Source organism: Chroicocephalus ridibundus, chromosome 11 (genome assembly GCF_963924245.1).
Source record: "Chroicocephalus ridibundus chromosome 11, bChrRid1.1, whole genome shotgun sequence".
Taxonomy (NCBI): domain Eukaryota; kingdom Metazoa; phylum Chordata; class Aves; order Charadriiformes; family Laridae; genus Chroicocephalus; species Chroicocephalus ridibundus.
The window spans coordinates 9,145,634-9,167,064 of NC_086294.1; the positions used below are offsets into that span (position 1 = coordinate 9,145,634).

General features: G+C 39.1%; 1 protein-coding gene across 1 annotated transcript in view; it reads left to right on the forward strand.

The window, feature by feature from the left end:
* Nucleotides 1-5,812: 5,812 nt before the first annotated feature.
* The window catches only part of ATP10B (ATPase phospholipid transporting 10B (putative)), a 57,312-nt gene continuing 41,693 nt past the window's right edge, over nt 5,813-21,431 (forward strand). The window contains exons 1-3 of the mRNA XM_063348993.1: nt 5,813-6,090; nt 7,162-7,356; nt 19,653-19,857. Of these exons, the coding sequence (XP_063205063.1) occupies nt 5,816-6,090; nt 7,162-7,356; nt 19,653-19,857 (675 nt within the window). The 5' untranslated portion in view covers nt 5,813-5,815. The remainder of the gene's footprint in view (nt 6,091-7,161; nt 7,357-19,652; nt 19,858-21,431) is intronic.

A 21,431-nucleotide genomic window follows, 5' to 3' on the forward strand; every position in this document is an offset into this window, starting at 1 on the left:
ATTTGGGGATAAAAATGCCAAATCCTACCAACTGCATCCGAGTTTTATAGAGCTGTCTTCCCTCTGGTTTGTTTCTTGTTTAAGATACGACTCTTAACAAGAAATTTCATCTCTTGTGTAAGAATGCCTACATATTCCCACTAGAGTGTGTATATATATATATAAAATAATGAAAAAATAAACATAGGCCTGCCTGACAGGGCTTGAGACAGATAAGTATACAGTAGTTTATCTCTGATAATGCTGAATTATCCGAACATGTTGAAATCCTCACTCAGAAAGGACTCAGCATCATTCCTTCTGTCTCTGCCAACCCAATATGCCTTTCAGCTCTTCTCCCCACAAAAGGAACAAATAATTATCCTGTTTCTCTCTGGTTTCCAAACATGTTCACATCCCCTGTGTATCTTTCCCAAGAATAGCATGATGCGCTCTTTTTAGTTAATAGAAGTTGGATATTTGAATCCATATGCAAATGGAAAATAAAAAATTGTTTAATGACATTGTGCCTCTGAATTGCCTGATGATACAAGTTATTAAATCACACCCCAGACTCTACAGAAAGAGTATGATGTCAGTCCTCCTTTTGTTGCAAACAAATTCTGATTTTTTTCAAGAGCTTCCTGACGACAGTGTGAATGATACCTTTTTCATTTACAGTGTATTGTTCACTTCATTCTTTCATCAAACATCAGAAATCTTGACAACTTTCTTGGATGTACTTTCCCCCATAAGTGCAAAGAGGTGCAAAGGTTTTCACGCTTTGGTTATTGCTTCACATTCCATAAAATTTTGATGCAGGCTTGCGAAATAATGTGACTACTGCACCTAACCTCCTGTGCTAACACCAGCTTACACGTTTCTGCTCTCACATCTTAGCGTAACTGGGTGTCTAGCTGCTATAAATAGATTATAGTTTAATCACTTATTATGTTGCTTGTCTTGTTTCTTCCAAGTGCAGAAGTTCAGGAATTGAGATACCTAGACATGTTTTAGATTTTTGCCTGTCTCTTGATACCACAGTAGCTCCACTGAAAGGTCCGAGGAGAGTGACAAAAGTTTGGACTGTGGGAAGAAGTGCCTTTCCTAAAAGGAAGAGTAAGATAATGATTCCTTATAATTTCATATAATGAATATATGTCTCTGGTTGTGGGAACCTTGAGGGACATCTACACAAGGAGGGAGACGACTTGTCCTAGGCTAGATCGCCCAATGTTTTCTCCCTGAAAAACTGTGTGGGAGTTACAGATGGGAAAAATTTTTCTGCCCTGTTGAGGGCTGCCCACAATACATCCATCAATAATGAAATAGAAGGAAAGAAAGAAAGAGGGAAAATTAAACTGAGGTTTTTCAGGCTCTTGAGAATGATGGTAATAGCATTAATTGAGTGCAACTTCACAAGAGACTGGACAGTGAGACACTAAAAGCTTATGCTACCATGACTACATAGCAATAGAGGGAAATTTTCATGGATATTCCTCTGTATGATTTAACTGAATAATTTCTCCAGGCTTCCTCTCTACTTATTAGGTTCTGTGGTTTTAAGGACATAGAGGGCTTCTTTTCCAAGTCTGGTTTCCAAGTCTGACAAGTGCTGAGCTGAAGCACAGCCATGTGGTTTCCTCGTATTTCTCGTGGTGTTGCACTTTGAGCAGTTACAGGGCAGTGAGCATAACGCAACATTCCACAGCCATGGCTGGTGCTTCTCTGGCATTCCTGACTTCATGCTGCAGGACATCTCAAAATCCCAGTTGGAAATAAAGCAGACCACTGGAACTTGCTGATTCCTTTTAAAGGCAAGCATTTCTGAAGCAGCTGACAAAGGGGAGCTTAGGCAAAACAGCAATAGCTCTAATGTGCCAGTACTGGAATTAGCACTGGTAATCTCTATGCTGAAGTGGAATAGATGGCAAATCCCGAATTTAACTGTCTTGGAAAGGTCTGCGCCACCTTGATCTTTCCTTTTCAGGATATGTATTGCTGTACTGAGGCTTCACTAGCTAGATGGAAGAAAATCAGTCACTTCAGTAAATGTATGTTGAAAAAATTCACACTTCATGGGTTCTTTCAATAATATCTCTGTAAAAACATAAATCAAATGGGTGTGCACATGTAAAATATTCTAGAATTGCAGAAAAGGGATTTTATGAAGCTCTTTTAGAAAGAGTTGGGACAGATACGTTGGATATATTGCCAGAGGAATGCAATATTTTTATGGATTTCCTACCATACAGAAAGTAACTGGCATAACACATCAAAGTGCTAGTAAGTTGAAAGATTCTTGTAAGCTGTTGGCTGAATTATAGAAAATTGTCATTTTACAGAAGGAAACGTCTTTGAGTTCTTTCTTCTTTCCTCCTAACATTGATGGCAAGTTTAGACTCTTTTTTACTCTTACTGATCCGAAATAATAAGTACTATGTTCGCTTCTGCTCTTTTCATTGCCAGCATCGAAAATCATATGTCAAGAAAGCCATTAGATTGCTCCTTTGATTATCCATCCATCTGCATAATTTTTAAATTTAAATCCAGATACTTACAGTTGCCTAGTTTTGCATGGTTTATGTTACGAGGTCTCTACATCTCCTGCAACACATTTAATTGCAAGGTGGCACAAATTGGCCTGTCTCTTCATGGGTATGGCACTGTTTATGACCACTGCATTTCAAAGAAAGCCATGAGGGAGAGGGTTGATTTCCAAACTGAATAAAACTAAGTCATTCTTTCATTGATTTATACACTAAGGAAATAGTGAAAGATGGGGTGGCATCTTGAATGTCAAGCAGACTTGCCTAATAGTGATTTGTGAAGCTGTAGAAAAAATTTCCCAGGGGAAATTGTGGAAGATATGCTACTATTTATGTGTAAAGCTGCCTTAATTAATCTTGTCTGCTTTTATTTTTAGTAATATGCCTGAAACTGTTGCCTTTTTTCATTTGTAATTTCTAAGGAACATCAGCCTACCTTGATATACCTCAAATACAGCAAGAATTTGGTGCTCTGGTAGATGTGTGTAACTCCATATGTAAATCTGTTATGTGCAACTTTTATTTATATATATATAATGTGGTTAAAGACATGTAATACATTGTGTATCTGAGCCACTAAGGATTGCCCCTCTTCCATCCACTGTTCAGATATTAATTTATGAAGGAGCTGAAATCAACTGGAGAGCTTACTGCTCAGAACAAGGTGGCAAAAGTGTCCAGCCTTTAACTAGCAAACATGAGCTGCACCATTTCACCATAGCATTTTCACTGAGTGATCGCTGTGCCTGTTTTAGTAAGTGACAACAATTATTTTCTGCCTATTCATTGTAACATCTTTCAGCACCACAGATTAAAAGTTATACTGTAAGGAAGTGCTGGCTCTAAGGTAGTTTAGGTTGAGTATCATTTTGGTTTCAGTCAAAGTTCTCACTCATTTGGGCATTGGCAGAGTAGTTAACACGGATTGCAAGAGGTCCTGTCTATGGATTAAACTACAAATTTATTTGGTTCTGCATGAAGTCATTCAGAGCTTTAGGTTGTGTATGTTAATGTAACACATTCAAATGATTGATTTTCCTCAGTAAAAAGCACCAAGTGCGCTAAAATCCAGACACAAGGAAATCTGTTGTCAAGTCTGCTCTGTTTCCAGTCCTCTCTCGTGTTAGTAATTTAATCTGGTATCTTGTGGAGAAAAGGCTCCTGAGATCCAAGTTGTCCAAAACCGTTGGCTGTTATAGCTTGGAAGATATAGAAGACTTTCCTTCAGTTCTCCAGGCCAGTACTTCATACTTCTTGTTGTGCCTAGGTGTCTTTTTTTCCTAGCTGTTCACACATAGTAAAACAGAATAAACTCAATGCCACTATATCGTACTAAGAGGCAGCTGCTTGTTGGTGTCTTGTCTCAAGGTTCTCACTAGCGAAGCCTTAATTTTCTTCTCCTGCCTATCAGCACAACGCTCCCATGGGTGCCAAAGGTCCATCCAGGAACACAGCCCAAAAGCAGAGTGAAGGAGAGTCTGATGCTCAGATTTAGGTTCAGCACACCTTCATCAAATCGCTGTCCCTCTCCATGCAGGCCATCATGGACTTACTACGTGTTGCATACAGTTCATCTGTGGCCTGGGATCCTGTGGGCATGCTGCTTCTCTTGACACTCAGCGAGATCTGGACATCATTTTTTTAAGTATACATGAACCCGTTATCACAATGGCAGCTGCTTTACCCTGCAGTGGCTCATCTTTCAATGGGTGAACATAGTTATTGCAAACACAGTGAAGGCATCTAAAATCAAGGGATAAATGCTGGAATTCCAGTCTGTGAAGCACAGCACAAGTAACAGCAAGTTCTGTTAAAAACTCCTTTCACTTGCTGCTTGTGATATTTATCTTCCCTTGCATGTTCCCAGCAATTCATACTTTCAACGTTCCCTGTCAGTGGAATGTGATGTTAAGTCTAGATTCATTAGGTTCGGGATTTAAGTTTGTATCAGCCGAGCTAGTATTTCCAAGTTTCTGATAGGCACAAATTAGCCGTTCATGCTCAACACAGTAGAGGATCCCCCGGCGCTGCCGAGCAACCTGAACTCTGAATTAAAGTTTTTTTGAGCAAGGGAAGTCACATATTGCACACAGTGGAAAGTAGACTTTTTGGAAAAAGGAAGCTGAAAAGCAGAGAGAAACAAAAGAATCACTGGTAATGAAGGCATAAATGATTTCAAAGGTTTGATATATTTGAAATGTGTTTATTTAGACTTGTACAAACATGTACAGATATTCTCAATCTGTTTCAAATACAGCTGCTATTAAATAAAGTATAAACCAATTCTTCAGTGAATTAATCTAAATTACCATTGTCAGAGTTTAAATGATTTTTTTCTCTCTGTATTTCCCACAGTCTAAGTGCGGTGGCTTCAGTTCACATGGTTGTTTTAGTGGAACCTTGAGGTTGTACAAGGCCAGTGCCTTTTTTTTTCTGTTTGCTTTTTCACATTTAGTGCCTCGTCATTGCAAGGCAGCTTGCGGTCCTCAAACTCCAGCTGTTGGATTGAGATTTTACTGTGTTTGCACTGAGTGTAACAGCATATACACCTGCGCTGCCGGAGCCCGAGCATCCTGCACGTTGGATGGCAATTGCAGTTGTGGATGGGTGAACAAGTCAGAAGACAAGAGTTCAATGATAATAGGATTAGTATTGGGAGACTTAATTCCTTTATCTTTGCAACCAATAAAACATCCATTGTTTTAGTGCTGACTGGCATTTTCCATTCAAATCAGATTTCTATGGAGACTCTGGAAAACTGTTACACGAGTGTAAATGAGATTAAGCTGATGCTGCAGTTCGTTGTTATCCGAGCTATTAAGATTCAACACCTGAACTGGTCCCTTTGTAAATAAGTGTGAATAGAAAAACTATTGTAACAAAGTCAGACATTTAAAGAAAAGCGCCTGAATAGATTTGGTGGCAGTTTATGACCGAGGAAAATGATAGAGAATTTGTGATGGAAAAGAGATTGTTCATCTCTGATAAACTGGCTTTATCTATGTTAGTTTGCTGTTATACCACACAGAAAATAGATTTGGAATATTTTTTCCCCAGAGATAGAAATAGATTTTTCCATATTGAAGATTTTGCTCTACCTTTTGTTCTATGTATTCTCTGCAGAAAGTGCTGAGCTCGAGGACTGAACATGTAACGCACTGAGCAGGAGTATTGTTTGCTGCTTTAAGCCTCTGATAGCAAGACACGAAGTGCATTTTCTAACAGAATGGAATTGGTTTTCAGTCCTTGTCATGCACTTGTCTTTCAGCCTGACATCCCTGCTGTGAATGGCTTTGTCTGTGGACTCTGCTCTGTACCGTTGGCAGCGACTAGGAGCTGAAAGTCCCTCCCATGCTCTGTCAGAATCGACACCACTGCTGTTTCCTCTCGGAGACAAACCAAAACTCAACTTAAACAAATGGAGGATTGTGTTTCCCAACAATGGGAGACAGTGGAACAACTGGAAACAAGCTTCTATGTTTTATTCTGCAAACAGGATACAGACCACAAAATACACGTGGTTCACTTTTTTGCCCCAATTTCTTTTTGAGCAGTTTCACAGGTAAAAAAAGAACTCTCTCTGAAACTGTGACATCTGAGGGTGATGGAGAAGGGCTGCTTTTGTAGTTGGCATGTTACTAAAATTTAGGTGATGATTATTTGTAACCAAATGTCACTTGGAGGGAAATGGAGGTTTAAAGCAAGTAATCCCTACGTGTGCTTAAACTGCTGGCCAGCTTTCTTGTCTGAATGCTGGATGAATTTTCCATGTAAGAACGGCAAGTTTTTATTTAAAAATCCCTCTGTTTCTGTGTTGAATAAACCTCTAATTTTTAAGAACACAAAAAGATACTCATTGGTTGTGTTGAGGTACCTATGAAATTCCGTAGATCTCAGAGGCTCATAGGTTAATTTTAGTACATTTTTTATGGCTTGCAAGTGACTTTGAATACTGACTTATAAACAGTATACTTGTATATGCATACAGTGTTTTATATCCAAGATGGCAAGTGCTAGGTTGGGTTTCTTTCCAAGTGATGATTTGAAATTATGTACTCCCCCAGCATAATGAATCACGTCAATGAGATGCTCAGGGAAATATCATTGTGATAAAGATAAATAAAAGTTGCATATCTATCTCTAGCTTTGAAATTTTCATTCCGTATATTAGATTTACACATGCGCAATTTGACCTTCCACATGTGGAAACCTGCAAGGATTCCGCATGGGGACATTTCCATAATTCTGAACAAGTGGGGTTTTACACCCATTCTGTTACATTGGTTTGGGTTTTTAAGGGTTTTTTGGCTTTTGTTTGATTTTGTGCTTATTTTCAAGGCTGAGGCAGTGGGAGCGCATTAAAGACGTTCTAGCTCCTAGAGATAAAAAGCGTTTGTAAGATACAGAAAAGGGGAGGTAGCTATAATATTATGAAAATATATCTCACAGGCTCTTCTAAAGAAAAAAAATTAGCATCTCAGTTAAGTAACTGTTTAATTCATTCAGTGAAACAAGGAAGAGGGTAGAGGTGTGAAATTATTAATGTTCCTTTGACACAAAAAGGGGGATGTTCATTAAGAAAAGGACACATTCTAGTTTCTGACTACTTTTAATTTCTTTTATACCTTTGCAGGCTGGGTAATCTTTATTTCTTCTTTCTGGTGGTTCTGAACTGGTTCCCACAAGTGGAAGTCTTCCACAGAGAGATTACCATGCTGCCTCTGATTGTGGTTCTCCTTGCCAGTATGATTAAGGATGCTATTGAAGACTACAGAAAATACCAATTTGATAAGACGATAAACTTGTCTAAAACCAGGGTATATGACAAGTAAGTAAACTAAACCAATTATTTTTCCTTGCATTTGGAGTGGTGGAAGCTGCTCATCTGATTTTACAGTAATTCCCTCACTGAACCTTTGGAGTACATTAAGTTTGGAAACCTGTTATAAGAGAGTTTTATTCTGCCTTTAAAAATGCCTCATTTGTCTTGCTTAAGTGATCCTAATATCACTGAAGTTTTGTTTCATGCCACAGCAGTGTGTGCTGATATACAAGTTTTCATTCCAAGTTTCTAAACTAGCTTGCCAACACACACAACATCCTCTCCAGGTAGTAGAAGGATCTGGAGGAAAAATGAAACGTATCCAAGTCTGGAAATGATTTCTGAGGCTGTTTAACAAATTGGAGCAATGTCTTTTGGACACCTCATGCTGAAACTATTAATACAAAAATTAATAATCAACTACATTCAAGGCGAAGCATAACCAGAAGCGGAAAAAAAAATTTATACAACTTCCAGTAGACACAAGTGATCAATACAGCACGGTTTCGCTTTGGAGATGGTACAGCACCCGCAGTAAGCTGCAATGTTTGCTCACTACTGACTCAGAAGGAAGAAATATTTTAAAGTGCAATTCTTATTGCAACATTTCGATTTCATCAGAGTTTCTGGTCCAAGTACTAACTTGACTTGAGACTACTTAGCTTGTCACTACATAATGCAATAGACAGGAGTTTTCATTTAAAAGAAGTTTAAATGTTTGGATTTCCTCCTTTTCTTACCTCTCCTTAAGCCTAAGCCATAGAAAAAAAAATTACTGTATTTTGTACACATCTCATTAGCTCTCTTGGAAATTAGCCCTCATCTGTGCCATATACTTATGTGTCAGAGGCACAAGGACCAATGAGGAAGAAGAAATGAGAAGCTGGAAGGGGTTACTGGGTGAGAGAGGGACGCTTTGGCTTTCCAGCAGCGGGAGGTCTATCAGAGGAGAAGGATCAGGCTGAGGGGCAATCTAGGTAAAACTGCCCTTCAACTGCCTATGTCTATGTATCATTCTCACAACTACCAAGTCGTAGGTTTGCTTGGTTTGGGGGGGGATGGGAGTTGGTTGTTTGTTTAATAGTCCATCTTATGGTCATGAAAACAAATAGTAGATAGAGGACATAAAAGAGAGAAATACTGTCTGTACTGAGGCTTGTAGCAGATTTCTGTTGACTTCTGGGACGCAGAGCTCTGCCCATTACCTTTGAACTTCCTGGCAACTCCCAGGCTTATAAAGTGATTCCGAAACTCATGGAGTGAACCGTGAGGGGTGTGGGTATGTTCTTGGCTTTGTCACTGCTCTGTGCTAAAACAGACACTTCATGCGAACAGACAGTCGATGCCAGGGAAATGCTCTGAACGGGGCCTCCAGGCATATGCTAACAGGAATAACAAAACATTCAGGATGCTTTTGCCGTAAGTGAGGTGCAGCCTCCCCAGCAGGCTCTAGGACCCGGTGCAGCTGAGTCAGGATGATACCTGTCCCTCGGCAGGTGGAGGCTGGAGTCAAAGGAGAAGTCTGCCCTGGGCTTCCGACATCTTGACTCTTCTCTCTACCGCTTGGGAGTTTATCCAGATTATTGAACTCTTCTAACTTTGTCAGTTCTCAACTTGAGGCTACGTTTTGAGAGAAAAACAAGATGTCAAGGAAAATTGTTCCAGGCTGCTTCTCTAGAATGATATGGAAACAACATTTTTTCAAGGAATCCTGCTGCCGATGTGGTGCTCCAGACACTGAAATCCAAAATGAAGAGCTGGAAAAGAGAGGAAAAGTAAAGAAAAGAAAGAAGAAAAATGAAAATAAACGAGTGATCATCTCTAATTTGCCCTTTGGAAGTAAGAAGTGGAAGGAAAATCCAAACAGATACTATGACTCCAATAAAATTAAGACAACAAAATATACCATCTTGACTTTCCTCCCTAAAAATATCTATGAGCAGTTTCACCGCTTTGCCAATATTTATTTTGTGGTCATTGTAATGCTGAATTTTGTGCCAGTGGTGAATGCTTTCCAACCAGAAGTTTCTGTGATCCCAATTTGTGTTATAATGGCCATTACAGCCATTAAAGATGCTTGGGAGGACTTTCGGCGGTATAAACTAGACAAAGAAATCAATCATATGGGATGCTACATTTACAGCAGGTAAGTTTTATTACAAAAAAAAGTTGGCTTGAGATCTTTTATCAACGGTGAGGCTTTTTGTTTAAAAAAAAAAAAAAACTCCTGGAAATTCATGGTGATTAAGTAAAATGTAAAATTCATAGTGACTGCATAACACCTGGCATTTGTTTTGATACAGGGAAAGAAATTTCTTTTTTTGTTTTAAACCTCATTTTCAAATTAGGAAGGTAAGTTTGAGTTTCATGCTATTGAGGTGGCCATTGGCCTCTTAAACGTGGGGTGCACTGAAAACAGGTGCTTAAATAGCTACTGAACACCTGGATTTCTAAGGAGTTTTCAAGAGGTCATAATTCTGTAAATATAAGGTAGCACAAAACAAGATCTGTCATGGGACCTATTTGCATTCTTAGCTGCCAAGAAACATCTTAAAAACATACTCCTTTGAACTACATTTAATTTTATACTGTACGCTGTAGACTAGCTTTCAGTTGCATTTCTTTTACTAGCCTCTATGTAAAATAAAACCATAAAAATGCAGTTTAAAAATGGGAGATAGTAATATATGCCTCTGTTCAGTCATTTCTAAATGAATTAACTACATGTGTCTGTGCTCACTTCTTCAAAATATTTCTTGATCTCTTGATTTTAGAACTTTCAGAAGTTTGAAAATTATGTTTTATTGTACCAAAACTGTTCTCAGCAAGGTAGAAAATGACTTCTCCCTGTTAAAATATTGCATCTGGGAGTCAGAAGACCGAAACTTTCCTTCTCTGTGAATGTTGCTTGTCATCCCTCAAATTAATCAACAGTGCTGTATATCATGTACTCTTTCATAAGCAAGATCTTGCAGAACTCTGGCTTTTATCACATGGTGCTGTCATTTCTGTTTGTTTCTCTTGCATGTGTTTGTCAGATTTTTATTTTTATAAGCTGCTGGTCAAACAACAAAACAATGGATTTGCTTGTTTGGGGGCTAAACTTATCCCCACATATAGATAATGACTTGTCAGAAACAAAACCGCGCTGCTCTCCTTGCCAACTTGTCTGAAAAAGCAGAGATTTTACAAGTGTCTAAATACCGTTCATTTAAGATTTCTTCTCTTTTTTACCATGAAGACTGTCAATAATTGTAGCTCTTTGGGTAGGGTGGCCAAATTGCCTCTTCTGCCCACCTTTGAGATTGCAATCTGATTGAATTTTTTAATCTTTTCAATATTGTATTAATCCATGAGGCAACGGATTATTTGTTAACACTTGTTAAAACCCATATGAAAGAGAGCAGGTGGTGCAGTAGGTACTGATGAATGGATCTGCATAGGAATCTTATTTATTTCCTCTTTGCATAAAGCAACCATGTTAATTTATTTCTGAAACCCTTTTACCATGGGAACACGGGAAGTTGGAAATACAATAAAACTTTTTTTGTATAAGAGAAAAATGTCCATAATGGAATTATAACACACGTACAGATCCAGATTCAAGTTATAGCTATGAGTACTTTCTTATGAAGAAACTTGACATGGGCCTGTCTTAAAATTGGTTGTCCCATCCCATAAAAAATACTATGATCTATGAATAAATCTTGTCTAGAATCTTGTCTTTCACCAAAGTTTTATGTCCCAAAACGGTGATGTAAGGGAAAGGAAAATGAGGAGGGCTTCAGACTATAGTATTCATCCTGTCTGGAAAAATCACGGGTAATTACAATTGCCATCAGATCAGCAGCTACAGCTTATTATGTCATGAATATTTTAATCAGGCTTCTATAGCGCTTTGGGAAGCTGATATTTCTTGTTCTTCTTGCTTGCTGCAAAGTCATGGAAGAGCATGTCTTCTAATTTTCTTCCTAATGAATCATCTGCTGTAGATAATTTTTTAACATAGGTGAAAGTCTTTTTTAAGACACTGCAACTTTTGTTAATCATGTGGCATCAAAAAATACTTTTTAATAGAGCAACTGATCTTCCATCCTAAAAGGTAAGATTACTTAGGTCTGAAGAGTTAATCTTGGAGAGTATATTGCCTTTATTTCAGATTTCAATAACAAGAATTCTGGTTGCTGTTCCAAAAGCAAGACGAAGGCAGCACAATCTCCAAATGCTGAATGTTCTCCGAAACCTCCTTGAAGACTGGGGGAAATGCAGTAACTTGCCTTCTTTCAACGTAGAGCAAAGGAAATTGAATTTAAGTAGGCTACCCTGTAAACACATTACTTCTAATTTTCTTTTCACAGAGATCAGCTGAAATGGGAAGTCCAGTCTGTTACTCAAATAAAGGAAAAGACACTTCAAGTAGTGTATTTAAAGAATGTTTAATTAAAAAAATAGGAAGCAATTAATAGGCATTAAATTGTCTTGGGGAGATGCAATAACTTAGACTGTGGAGATTTTAATTTCTGAACCAAAACTTTTGGAATTGTAAGTTTTGACCCCACCTGGAGTACTGTGTCCAATTCTGGAGCCACTACTACAAGAGAGATATGGACGTGCTGGAACGTGTCCAGAGAAGGGACAAGATTAATTATAATCCTCAAATATGTGTGATTTTTATCATGTTCATTTTTATACGCCCAGGTGCCTTTTAGTAAAGATCTGTATATAGATCACTCTTTTAGTCTTTTTTGTCAGTCAGTCCCTCCAGACCTACTGTGGTTACTTTTCTCTGAACTCTCTTCAGTTTGTCATTAACTTACTAACAACAGGGGCCGGCACTGAATGTCGTATACAAACCTGTAAGTGAACGTCAACCCAACAGCTGCTAAAAGCTATTCTCTTGAAGACCTATAACATTCAAGGAACTACTTGATATGTAATTAATGTATGGACTGGATCTGATATACTCCTAGGATTAAGCTATAACGGTCTGTAAATACTCTGTAGCATCCAGACAGGTTTTTACATCAATTTCACGCTTCTGGAAGATTTAACCTAATTTTTTCGCAGTGTTTCAACAGACAATGACTGTGCACTGTCCAAGATGGCACAGTAGCGCACTTGACTGAATGCACATGTATCAGACAGGAGCAGCCATAAAGACATTAACATTATTTCAGCTATTCACATTGCTTAATTTTAAGCTCCTAAATTCGGATATCTGAGACAGTGACTCAGAGAAGCCTAGTTTATATGCTTTGAATCATCCTGTGGAGCTGCCAGATAACTAAGTCAGTCAACAGGCTCCTTAAATGAGACAGCCTGATTGCTCTGGCAATAGAAAGTTCCTCTGTGATGCTTTTAGGCCCCTTGATTTTAAAGTAGTTCCTGCAAGCATCAATCTCCTCTTCCTCTGTAGGTCCGCTGATGTCTGTGATACAAAAAATTCAGGCTGGCCTTAGCTGTGACTCTTCACCTGCTCAGTGTAAGGTTTTAGAACAATTAGAGATTTCTGCATCAGCTCTAACTCTGGGTTAGTCCTAGGGCAGTGATGTGCAAATAAGGAAAAAACAAAGAACTCATCTCTGTGTTGCACAAAGTCAAAACTGCCAACAGCTGAAAAGCTGGAATTGGCTTAAGCTAGGCTCACTGGTTTGAAAGAGAATTAAAATATTTCAGTCAATTAAAGTTTTGTAATTTATCTCTATGACAGCAATGGAGATCTGCCTGCCTACACGTTACCGAATATATATTTTCTTAAAATTAGGGAAGCTGGATAGATGAAGGCTACCTTTCTGTTTCAACCTCCTTCATATGCTCTGGTCAGCTGGACCTTCTGAACGGAGGAGAACTTGCACCTCCCCTGGATGTTCCCCATGTCTGTGAGAGCAACTGGGTCTGGCCAGGGATGCAATGACCAACAGAGGTCTGTAGCATCTGGAAGATAGCAAAGAAGGGTAGGGAGCATGCTTGAAAACAAGAATTGACCTACTCTCAAATCTCAGGGGTGGGGAAAAAAAAAAGACAGCTTTTCTGTAGACCCAGGAAACATCATATGCAGCTCATTCAACCCAGGGTGAACCTGAAAGTTTGCAGAGTAGAAAGCAGGATGAGATAAAAATACCATCCTGTCAAGGGCACAGTAAGCAAAAATTTTGTTGGCAATGGTTTCTTTTAAAGTCTTGTTCAGCAGCACTGAGTTTTCACTTGTTAAGGAGCCTTTTCTTTCTGCTTTATAAAGCATAACTTCAAAAACAAGGAGCCTGATGGAGGCTTTTGTGGGTTCATTTCATGCACCAAAAAAAGAGAGTCTAAAGCCTGTGGTCCTTCTGAAGTCCCACCACATTTCCTCAGGCAAAATTGCAATCAATTTTCTTGAGTATAGCAATATCAAGGCTTCTACAACTCAGTGGTGCCTTCTCTGAATGTATGAATTTCATCAACTGGAGACTGAAGATCTCCTGAAGATCTCCAGCTCTTGCATGGCTGAAAGTGCATTCCTATAACAGCTGCAAAGCATGAACTTTGATCAATTGAAACATGAATTATTTCTTATAAAAGCAGCAATATGAATAAGTTACAATGACTGCAGGATTAGTATGTGCTATAAAATTATTGCAACTCGGTATCCCTCAAGAAAGACCCAATGCCTCTCCCTTGCTTAATGTCAAACATGGCTGTATTGTTCCCTGTGTGGGACTATCACTGGCTGTGGGCATCATCTGCTCTGCTATCCCTGTAACGTTTGTATGTACTTCAGGTACTGTGGAATTCTTGTACCTAGTTTAACTCTGGATACCTGAATTAACAGTGGGTCTTACTGAAGGCGCTAACAGTGCCTTCTGTTTGTGCCAGCCAAGGCGTTCTTCAAGATTCCAGTGAGCTGGGAAAACGGCCTAAACCAACAGTACGCTCAGGTCTGTTGTGTCACTGTGCAACTGCTTGAAACCAGTGGTACTAAAATTATGAAGAAAAATTTAAAATGTGCATTCATCTTATGGTGAGCATGCTGATTGTGTGGTGAAAAAATATGTGATGTGCATACGTGACTAAATGCAAAAGAAAAATGTCAAGTTTTTGACGCTCAGCTGGTCCAGGCAGCAGCACTTGAAAGTCAAAGAGCAGTGAGCTAGCAGTTCTCATCAGTCAGTGCATATTGCTTCAGTGAGGATCCTTGGTCTTTGTGGAAGAAAATCCATAAATACATAGCCAATGTTACCACTGGTTTGTGTATTGCTTTATCAGAGCTTTGGTCGAGATCTATTACCTGCCAAGGCATTTAAAGCTGCTTCACAGAAAAGGTGGAATGGTTTAGCGGAGAGCAGCAGAAGCTAATGACTAAAGACAAAGGGCAGATAAATGAGAACCTACGGTTTTGACTTGGAGACCTGCAGAGTCATGACGTCATGGCATTAAGTTTCATCCTGTCTGTCTGAATTTTTAAAACACCATTGAAACGTGGAGAGAAGCAGGTCTCTACTGTGTGACCTCAAGAACTATATGGCCATGTACGGAGATTACTGTAGCAAAAACGCTGATCTAAGCTGTGGCTTCCAGAAATCAGTAAATTAATGGGAGTCCTTTAGAAACTAATACAGTTTTTAATACAGAAATGAATACAGACTGATTTGCAGTCATTTAGGAAGTGACCTTGGAGTTACCTGTTCGTTCCAGCTGGTGCCAGGCACACACATAGCAATAGCATTTTGTTCAAGGGAGTATTAATAAAAAAAAATTACATTTTCATGAATACAATAATCCATAACTTACAAACTTACGAAATGAACCTAGCAAAGTCTAAGGAAATGTGTTCTCAAAATACTTTTTACTTGTATTTTATTTCTTCATTTGGTACAGGTCATTATAAAATCAAGACAGAGATTAAAAAAGGTGACATATGGACATATAATACATTTATAATAGTTCTGATACTTACTTAAAGTTCACATAAACTTTAATTGATTACAGAAGTTGAATATGAGCTTCTTCTGTCATTGGGAGTATAACTTCCTTGTTAGGATGCTATAAACAGTTTTAGCACATAAAAAGATAGGATCTGTAACTAGCATTAAGGAATTTGGCATGCCAAAATGGTAAAGATGTGCGTTATTAGACTACAGAAAATTTTCACTCCCTTTATCTTAAAAAGATGCTTATAGCTGTCTTAAAGTAGTGATGAATGATGAGAGTGGGTTTGGGGCCGTGGGGAAAGGCTATTGCTGCTTGCTAACGAGGGCTTGTTATAGGACCAGCCACTGCTCAATGGCATCATTCACTGAAGCCGCCGGGCTGATGTCCACGACACAAGAACAAACTCCCCAGCTACTGTAATGGTAACGTGGCAGAAGCCAGTGATGAAGTGTCACGGACAATGCAGTACCTTCTCGTGCTCGGATAATCTCTTTAGCTCAGGAATACTATCAGCCAAGTTGTGCTGTGCTCCGACCTACGGACAGGTTTCAGAATCAGTTCCTTTCCAGTCTAGTGCCTTCCTCAAGTCCTAAATCTGCTCCTAGTCAGTTTTTCAGCTTCATGGCAGTAGCTCATAAACGTGAAGTCATCGCCAAAGTGGTCTTTGAAAACATTTTGTGACGTTTTTCCATGTAAATGCTGGTGTAATCTTTGATAGCACAAAAAGTTGTGGGATTTCTATTTGCAAAAACAGCCCGTAAAGGGTAAGCAGCTGTGTGATTCTGCCTGTTGTCTGTGTAGAACTGGAATCTCAGAATGTGAGCATTTTTTATAAAGTAGGTTGTGCTTGAGGGGGGTCGTTTTCAAATGTTACATTCTAGAGAATTTACATATTATAAAGTACCAACATTTGGTTTTGTGTATTTGTGACACTGATATTTTTCTCTAAGTGCTATAACCTAGTGGCAATTTAGGGAGTGAAAGTTAGAGCAAACGATGTCTTCACTTCATGCTGCAAAGGATCCCGAGATGGAGCTTGCAGTTAATTCAAGGGAATAAGACTCACTGAACTAATTGGTTCACGCAATACTTCTAGGTGATAAAGATTTCTGAAGGTCTTTCTCTAAGACAATCTAGGCCTCATAGGTGTGCTGTGGCGTGCACGTGAAAAATAAAACCCTAATCTTCTCTGGGGAGCAGAACAATAATTTTTATTTGCTCCCATTCACCATCCATTTTGACCCAGTTTTTGTTTGAGATTTATCTTTATTGAATCCAAGAATATGAAATGAAATTGTTGACACAAAGTCAATAATTTATTCATGTTCGCCCACAATCTCCAACCGCAGCAGGATTTTTTTATGATCCTGTCTTCCCAGAAATGACTTCATAAAGTCTATTTAGTTCAGGCCTTCTTGTCAGATATGATGAATCCAATAGCAAATTCTGGCGGACTTCACTTCGACTGTTCAAGGCTAACTGCTTCTTTTTTTTCTGCATTATCCTCTGATGGGCATTATCATGGTACCCATTATCCCAGGACAGCAAGGGAACACTTTTTAAGTGCGCTGTTGATAAATTGGCTGGTAAAGGAGAGAAGGTACTGAGAAACTTTTATCTTAGATCATGTCTTTGATGGGCCACAGCCCTGATGCCACATGCTATAAGAATCAGATTTCCAGCTTTCCATCTATTGAAAATCACCACATCTTGTTTATTTTATTGGATAAATGCGTTTGCCCTTTTCGTATGTTTCTCGTCAGACCATCTCAGATTTATGAAGCTCCTCTGTTTATTTAGCAACCGGAGCTTGTGCTATGAACTTTAATCACTGAACAGAAAATGGGCAGCGTTCCCAGTTACAGCAATTGCTAAAAGGAAGCTGCTTCATTTGAAAAATCTTGCTAGGCAACTGGGCCAGTGCTGCGGTGGGGTGTGCCAGGTTCCTCGTGAAGTACTTTTCTTCCTTTCGTCCACTGGTAATTCTCTACAAAGTTGTAGAAAACCTTTGCGTGGTAGGAAATTGTTAATCTTACAGCTCCAGCTGAATAGTTCTTTTAGGAAAAGAAAATCCATTTCTTTAACAAATTCAGTGCTCATGGGGAGAGAGGAACAGTCTGTTCATCTGAACTCAGGTTTGGGATTCTAGCAATTCCTGAACTCTAGTCCCTGTGCGAAATAAGGCTTTTCCTCTGATCAGAAAGAGATCATTTGGCTTTTCTGACTCACCATCTGCTCTATAATTAGTGAATGGGCAGAACCTGAAGCTTTACGTGTAATGTGTGTTTCATAGGGAATTATTGCAAAAATGTTAGAAATCTATGATTTCTGTGGATTATTTTTGCTAACCTGGTTTCTTAAGGCTGATGTGGAAGACAGCCAGCTGGGCAAGGCCCTTCTATAGCATTCTGTGAGCAGAAAAAATCAGAACTGCGTTCCATAAACTTCAGAATTGTGCAAGAGTTGACATACAGAGAGGAGGATTGCCCTGCAGAAGTCATAGCAAACATTATATGTAAACAATACACAGCATCCAAATGTCTTAGGATAGCAGGAAAAGCCATCTGCTTGCTCTAAACTGCTTCTGTACTCTCATTTTTATGTTTTAAACAAACAAACTAAGAAGTTCTACCCAGAAAGCATTTGACATGGGAAGCATTCATAGTTACATAGTTGTTTTGCAATATTAACATTAGTATCTACTTTGTAGAGCAATAAATACTCAACATGCACCTGCTTAAATAATTTTCAAATAGAAATTGATCTGGATTATTTTTTTTTAAATGCACAGCAACATCAAACTAACTTACAACAAACCTCTGTTCTTTGGTTCTTTGGTGTGGTCTTTTATGTCTGTTGTTGAGCAAAAAAAAAAAAAGGACACGCAGGTAAGTAGAGTCAGACAAAACAAGAAAGAAGAATGAAAAATTCAGGAAAGAAAAAGTAATGTAAGAAGGAAAAGTTATTGCTACAATACCATTATTTAGTAAGCACCTGACATCTAGCACTAAAGGGATTTAAATAGTTCAGATTTGGGGGTTCTTTTTTTGAATAGAAAGAGTGGATACCACTGGGAAACGCACAGAAATGAACGGTGTGCATAACCTTTGCAGGAAGCTGTTATTTCATGTTGCTTTACCGATGAGGGCAGCAGCCACGCGGAAGGGTTTGCCTGGCAGCGCCACGGCTGGCGCCCCTTTCCCGGCGGGCAGGTTAGCGGGGAGCAGCCTTTGGCCCGGCTCTCAAGCAGTGCTTGGACCTGTGCTTGAAGCTGTGGCAAAACACTTCATCTACTCTGTCACCGCTCCCCTGCTCATGATACAAACGCTTCATTGAAAGACCATATTCTTCAGGCGATAGATGAGGATGATTAAAAACTTAAGGAAAAATGAGACTCTGAGTCATAACAAGAAGCCTTTTACTGTCCGTCTGCTAACGTATCAAGAGCGTTTTCCTTTTTGCAGAACAAGACATAAGATGGTTCAATTATTCATATTGAAAAAATAATTTCCTCTCAGAGAGTTAGAGGAACTGGGCCATTGTTGCCCGTGTAGTTTTCCCATTAACTAATTTTAAAGCTTAGTGTGCGATTTTCTGTTTGCTTAGATGATTAAGAGCAGTTGAAGGATCAATTATTGAAAAGGTAACGTCAAAAAGTTTGCTATTTCCTGAAACATTGAGCAACAGTTTGTTGATGAAATAGTCATTTCTTTTCCTTGAACTCCAAGGCTGGTTTTCCTTTTTTTATTTTTTTTAATTTAGAAGCTTTTTATTTCTTATCTTAACTTTTCCATTACACTTGGACTCCAGTTGCATCTTTTTGCTCAATATTAAGAGGTCATTTGGCTGCTGTTCTGCGTCTTGAAGTTGTTCCTGTGGGCTAAGCTCAGGATTTGTAATTACCTTTTGAGAGTTGCAAACTGGAGAGACCTGAAACAAGCGTAGCTGAGGTAGCAGTTTGTTTCTTTCAGGGTCTGTATGTCGTTTTTGGAAATTACCTGAGAAATAGTCACATAGTTCAAAGCAATGATTTTTTTTGGTAATTTGTCTGTATTTGTTGAATAAGATACTTTAAAACACCTCTGTTAGTCTGAACAACTTTATGTCTTTTGCTGTGGAGATTATAGGGCTAATACTAGAATGAAAAAGAACTTTTGTTGTAGTTTCTTTTTATTCCATGTGAAGATTTTATTTGAACGTGATATATGGGGACGTGATACTATGGAAGTGCCTAAATCATTAATTACTAGCTTGCTGTGCTGTGTCTTTCAAAAAAAAAAAAAATACAGCAATGTGTCACCACCCCCCTATTTTATTTTTTTGAAGCCTCACTGACCAGGAGGCCTGACTTCCTGATGTTGCTATTCACACATGACGTGTTTTTAATGCCACAGGGAAGAACATGCTTATGTTGAGAAATGCTGGAAAGACGTCCGAGTGGGGGATTTTGTGCAGCTGCAGTGCAACGAGACCATCCCAGCCGATATCCTCCTGCTGTACTCCTCTGATCAGAACGGGATCTGTCACTTGGAAACTGCCAACCTCGATGGAGAGACCAACCTTAAACAACGACAAGTGGTGATGGGGTTCTCCAGCCAGGTAAGCCTGCTGAAAACGCAGCCCGTGCAGCGCGGGGTTGGCCTGTGCCCGTCAGCACACCAGCTCCAGCCATGAATTGCTTCTGACGGGCTGGTTGCCCCGTTAGAGCTATGAAAGCATTTTGCTGTCCAAGCTTATGCCCTGTATGGAAAGCAGCAGTTTATCCCAAAATATTTTTGTTATTCTGGCCCAGGGATGGCTGTATATAAAGGAAGATTAGTTCAGACAGTAGTTGTTTGCAGAAAACTGCATCAACAGATGCTGAAGCAGCAACACGTGGCACCACCATTTGGGACAGCAGCAAATCTTTCGTGTGTATTCACCATCCCTGCACCACAGGGTGTCACGACACACAGCACATCCGACACCAAAGCAAAAAAAATACTGAGTGAATTATTTCTGCCTGGAAATTGGAAATCAGCTCGTGGTGCCCCTTCCAAAGCGGCCACGGGCTTCCTGATGGATTTGCTTCTCTGTTGGAGCTGACATACCATTGCTTGTTTGCTGGGCAGGTGGATGTATGGCAGTTCAACTGGGAAATGCTCTAAGGCACGCTAAATTGTAATGAAATAGCAGAATCTTTTACAGGAGTATGATAAGCGTTTCAATAGGAACTCAATGTAAATTAAAATGCGTGAAGTTAAACAAAACTTATATGATTAACATCATTTTGATTGTTAGCAGAGATTCAGTTTGGATGCCTAAAGTCACCTTTTTCCATAGGCTGTATCGTTTCCTTTTTAAAAATACTTTACTAGTATATTCTCTTGACTTGTGTTTGATAAACCTGAAGAAAACAAGAAAATATGACTTAGGGAGAATTGTTCTTGTTACATTTTTAAATATCTTTTCAAACAGAGCAGGAAAGTTTTTCAAATAACACAGAACAAGTTTAAGGAGTTGTAGCATGTGAAGAGGAATATTTTGTTCCATTGGCATCACTCCAGCAGACAGTAAATCCAAAAAAATGGCAGGTAATTCTAGGAATTATGTCCATTTATTTAGCCATTAGTAGCAGTGCCATTAGGAAGATCTTTTGGGGTTATTGGTGGGTGGGACACAGCTGCCAGTGAGCAACCACATTTATTAAACAAAAGCACTCCATTTCCGTGGCCAGTTGTGGTCAGGTGCTGTACTCCAGCGTTACTTGCTCTTTGTTCAAATGGAAATCACTTTGCAAGCACAATTAAGGGCTTTCTCGGGTTGTGGATGCCATAGTATAAAGCGTACTGTTGCCAGCGCTTTCCAATGATGACTGGGGAGAGGTTTTTCTCCTGAGAAACACTGAAAATTTTCAATATGTAGAGATTTAGCAAGAAACCCAATAAACTGGCTACTTCACTACAAAAAATAAACATTCTGCCTTTGTGTCACGTAGCCATAGTTTACACGCTACGTTCTGTATTTTTGCTTTTAGAGAAAAACAGAGTCCTCTACTATCATACAAAATGCAAATTTTTGCCTCAGTCATTTATAACATGAGGAAGTCTTCAAAATCCCCACATGCTGAATTATGCTTCAGACTGCCTAGTCAAGGTTATTTTCTTTAGACTTTGAGTTGTTATTCAGATAAA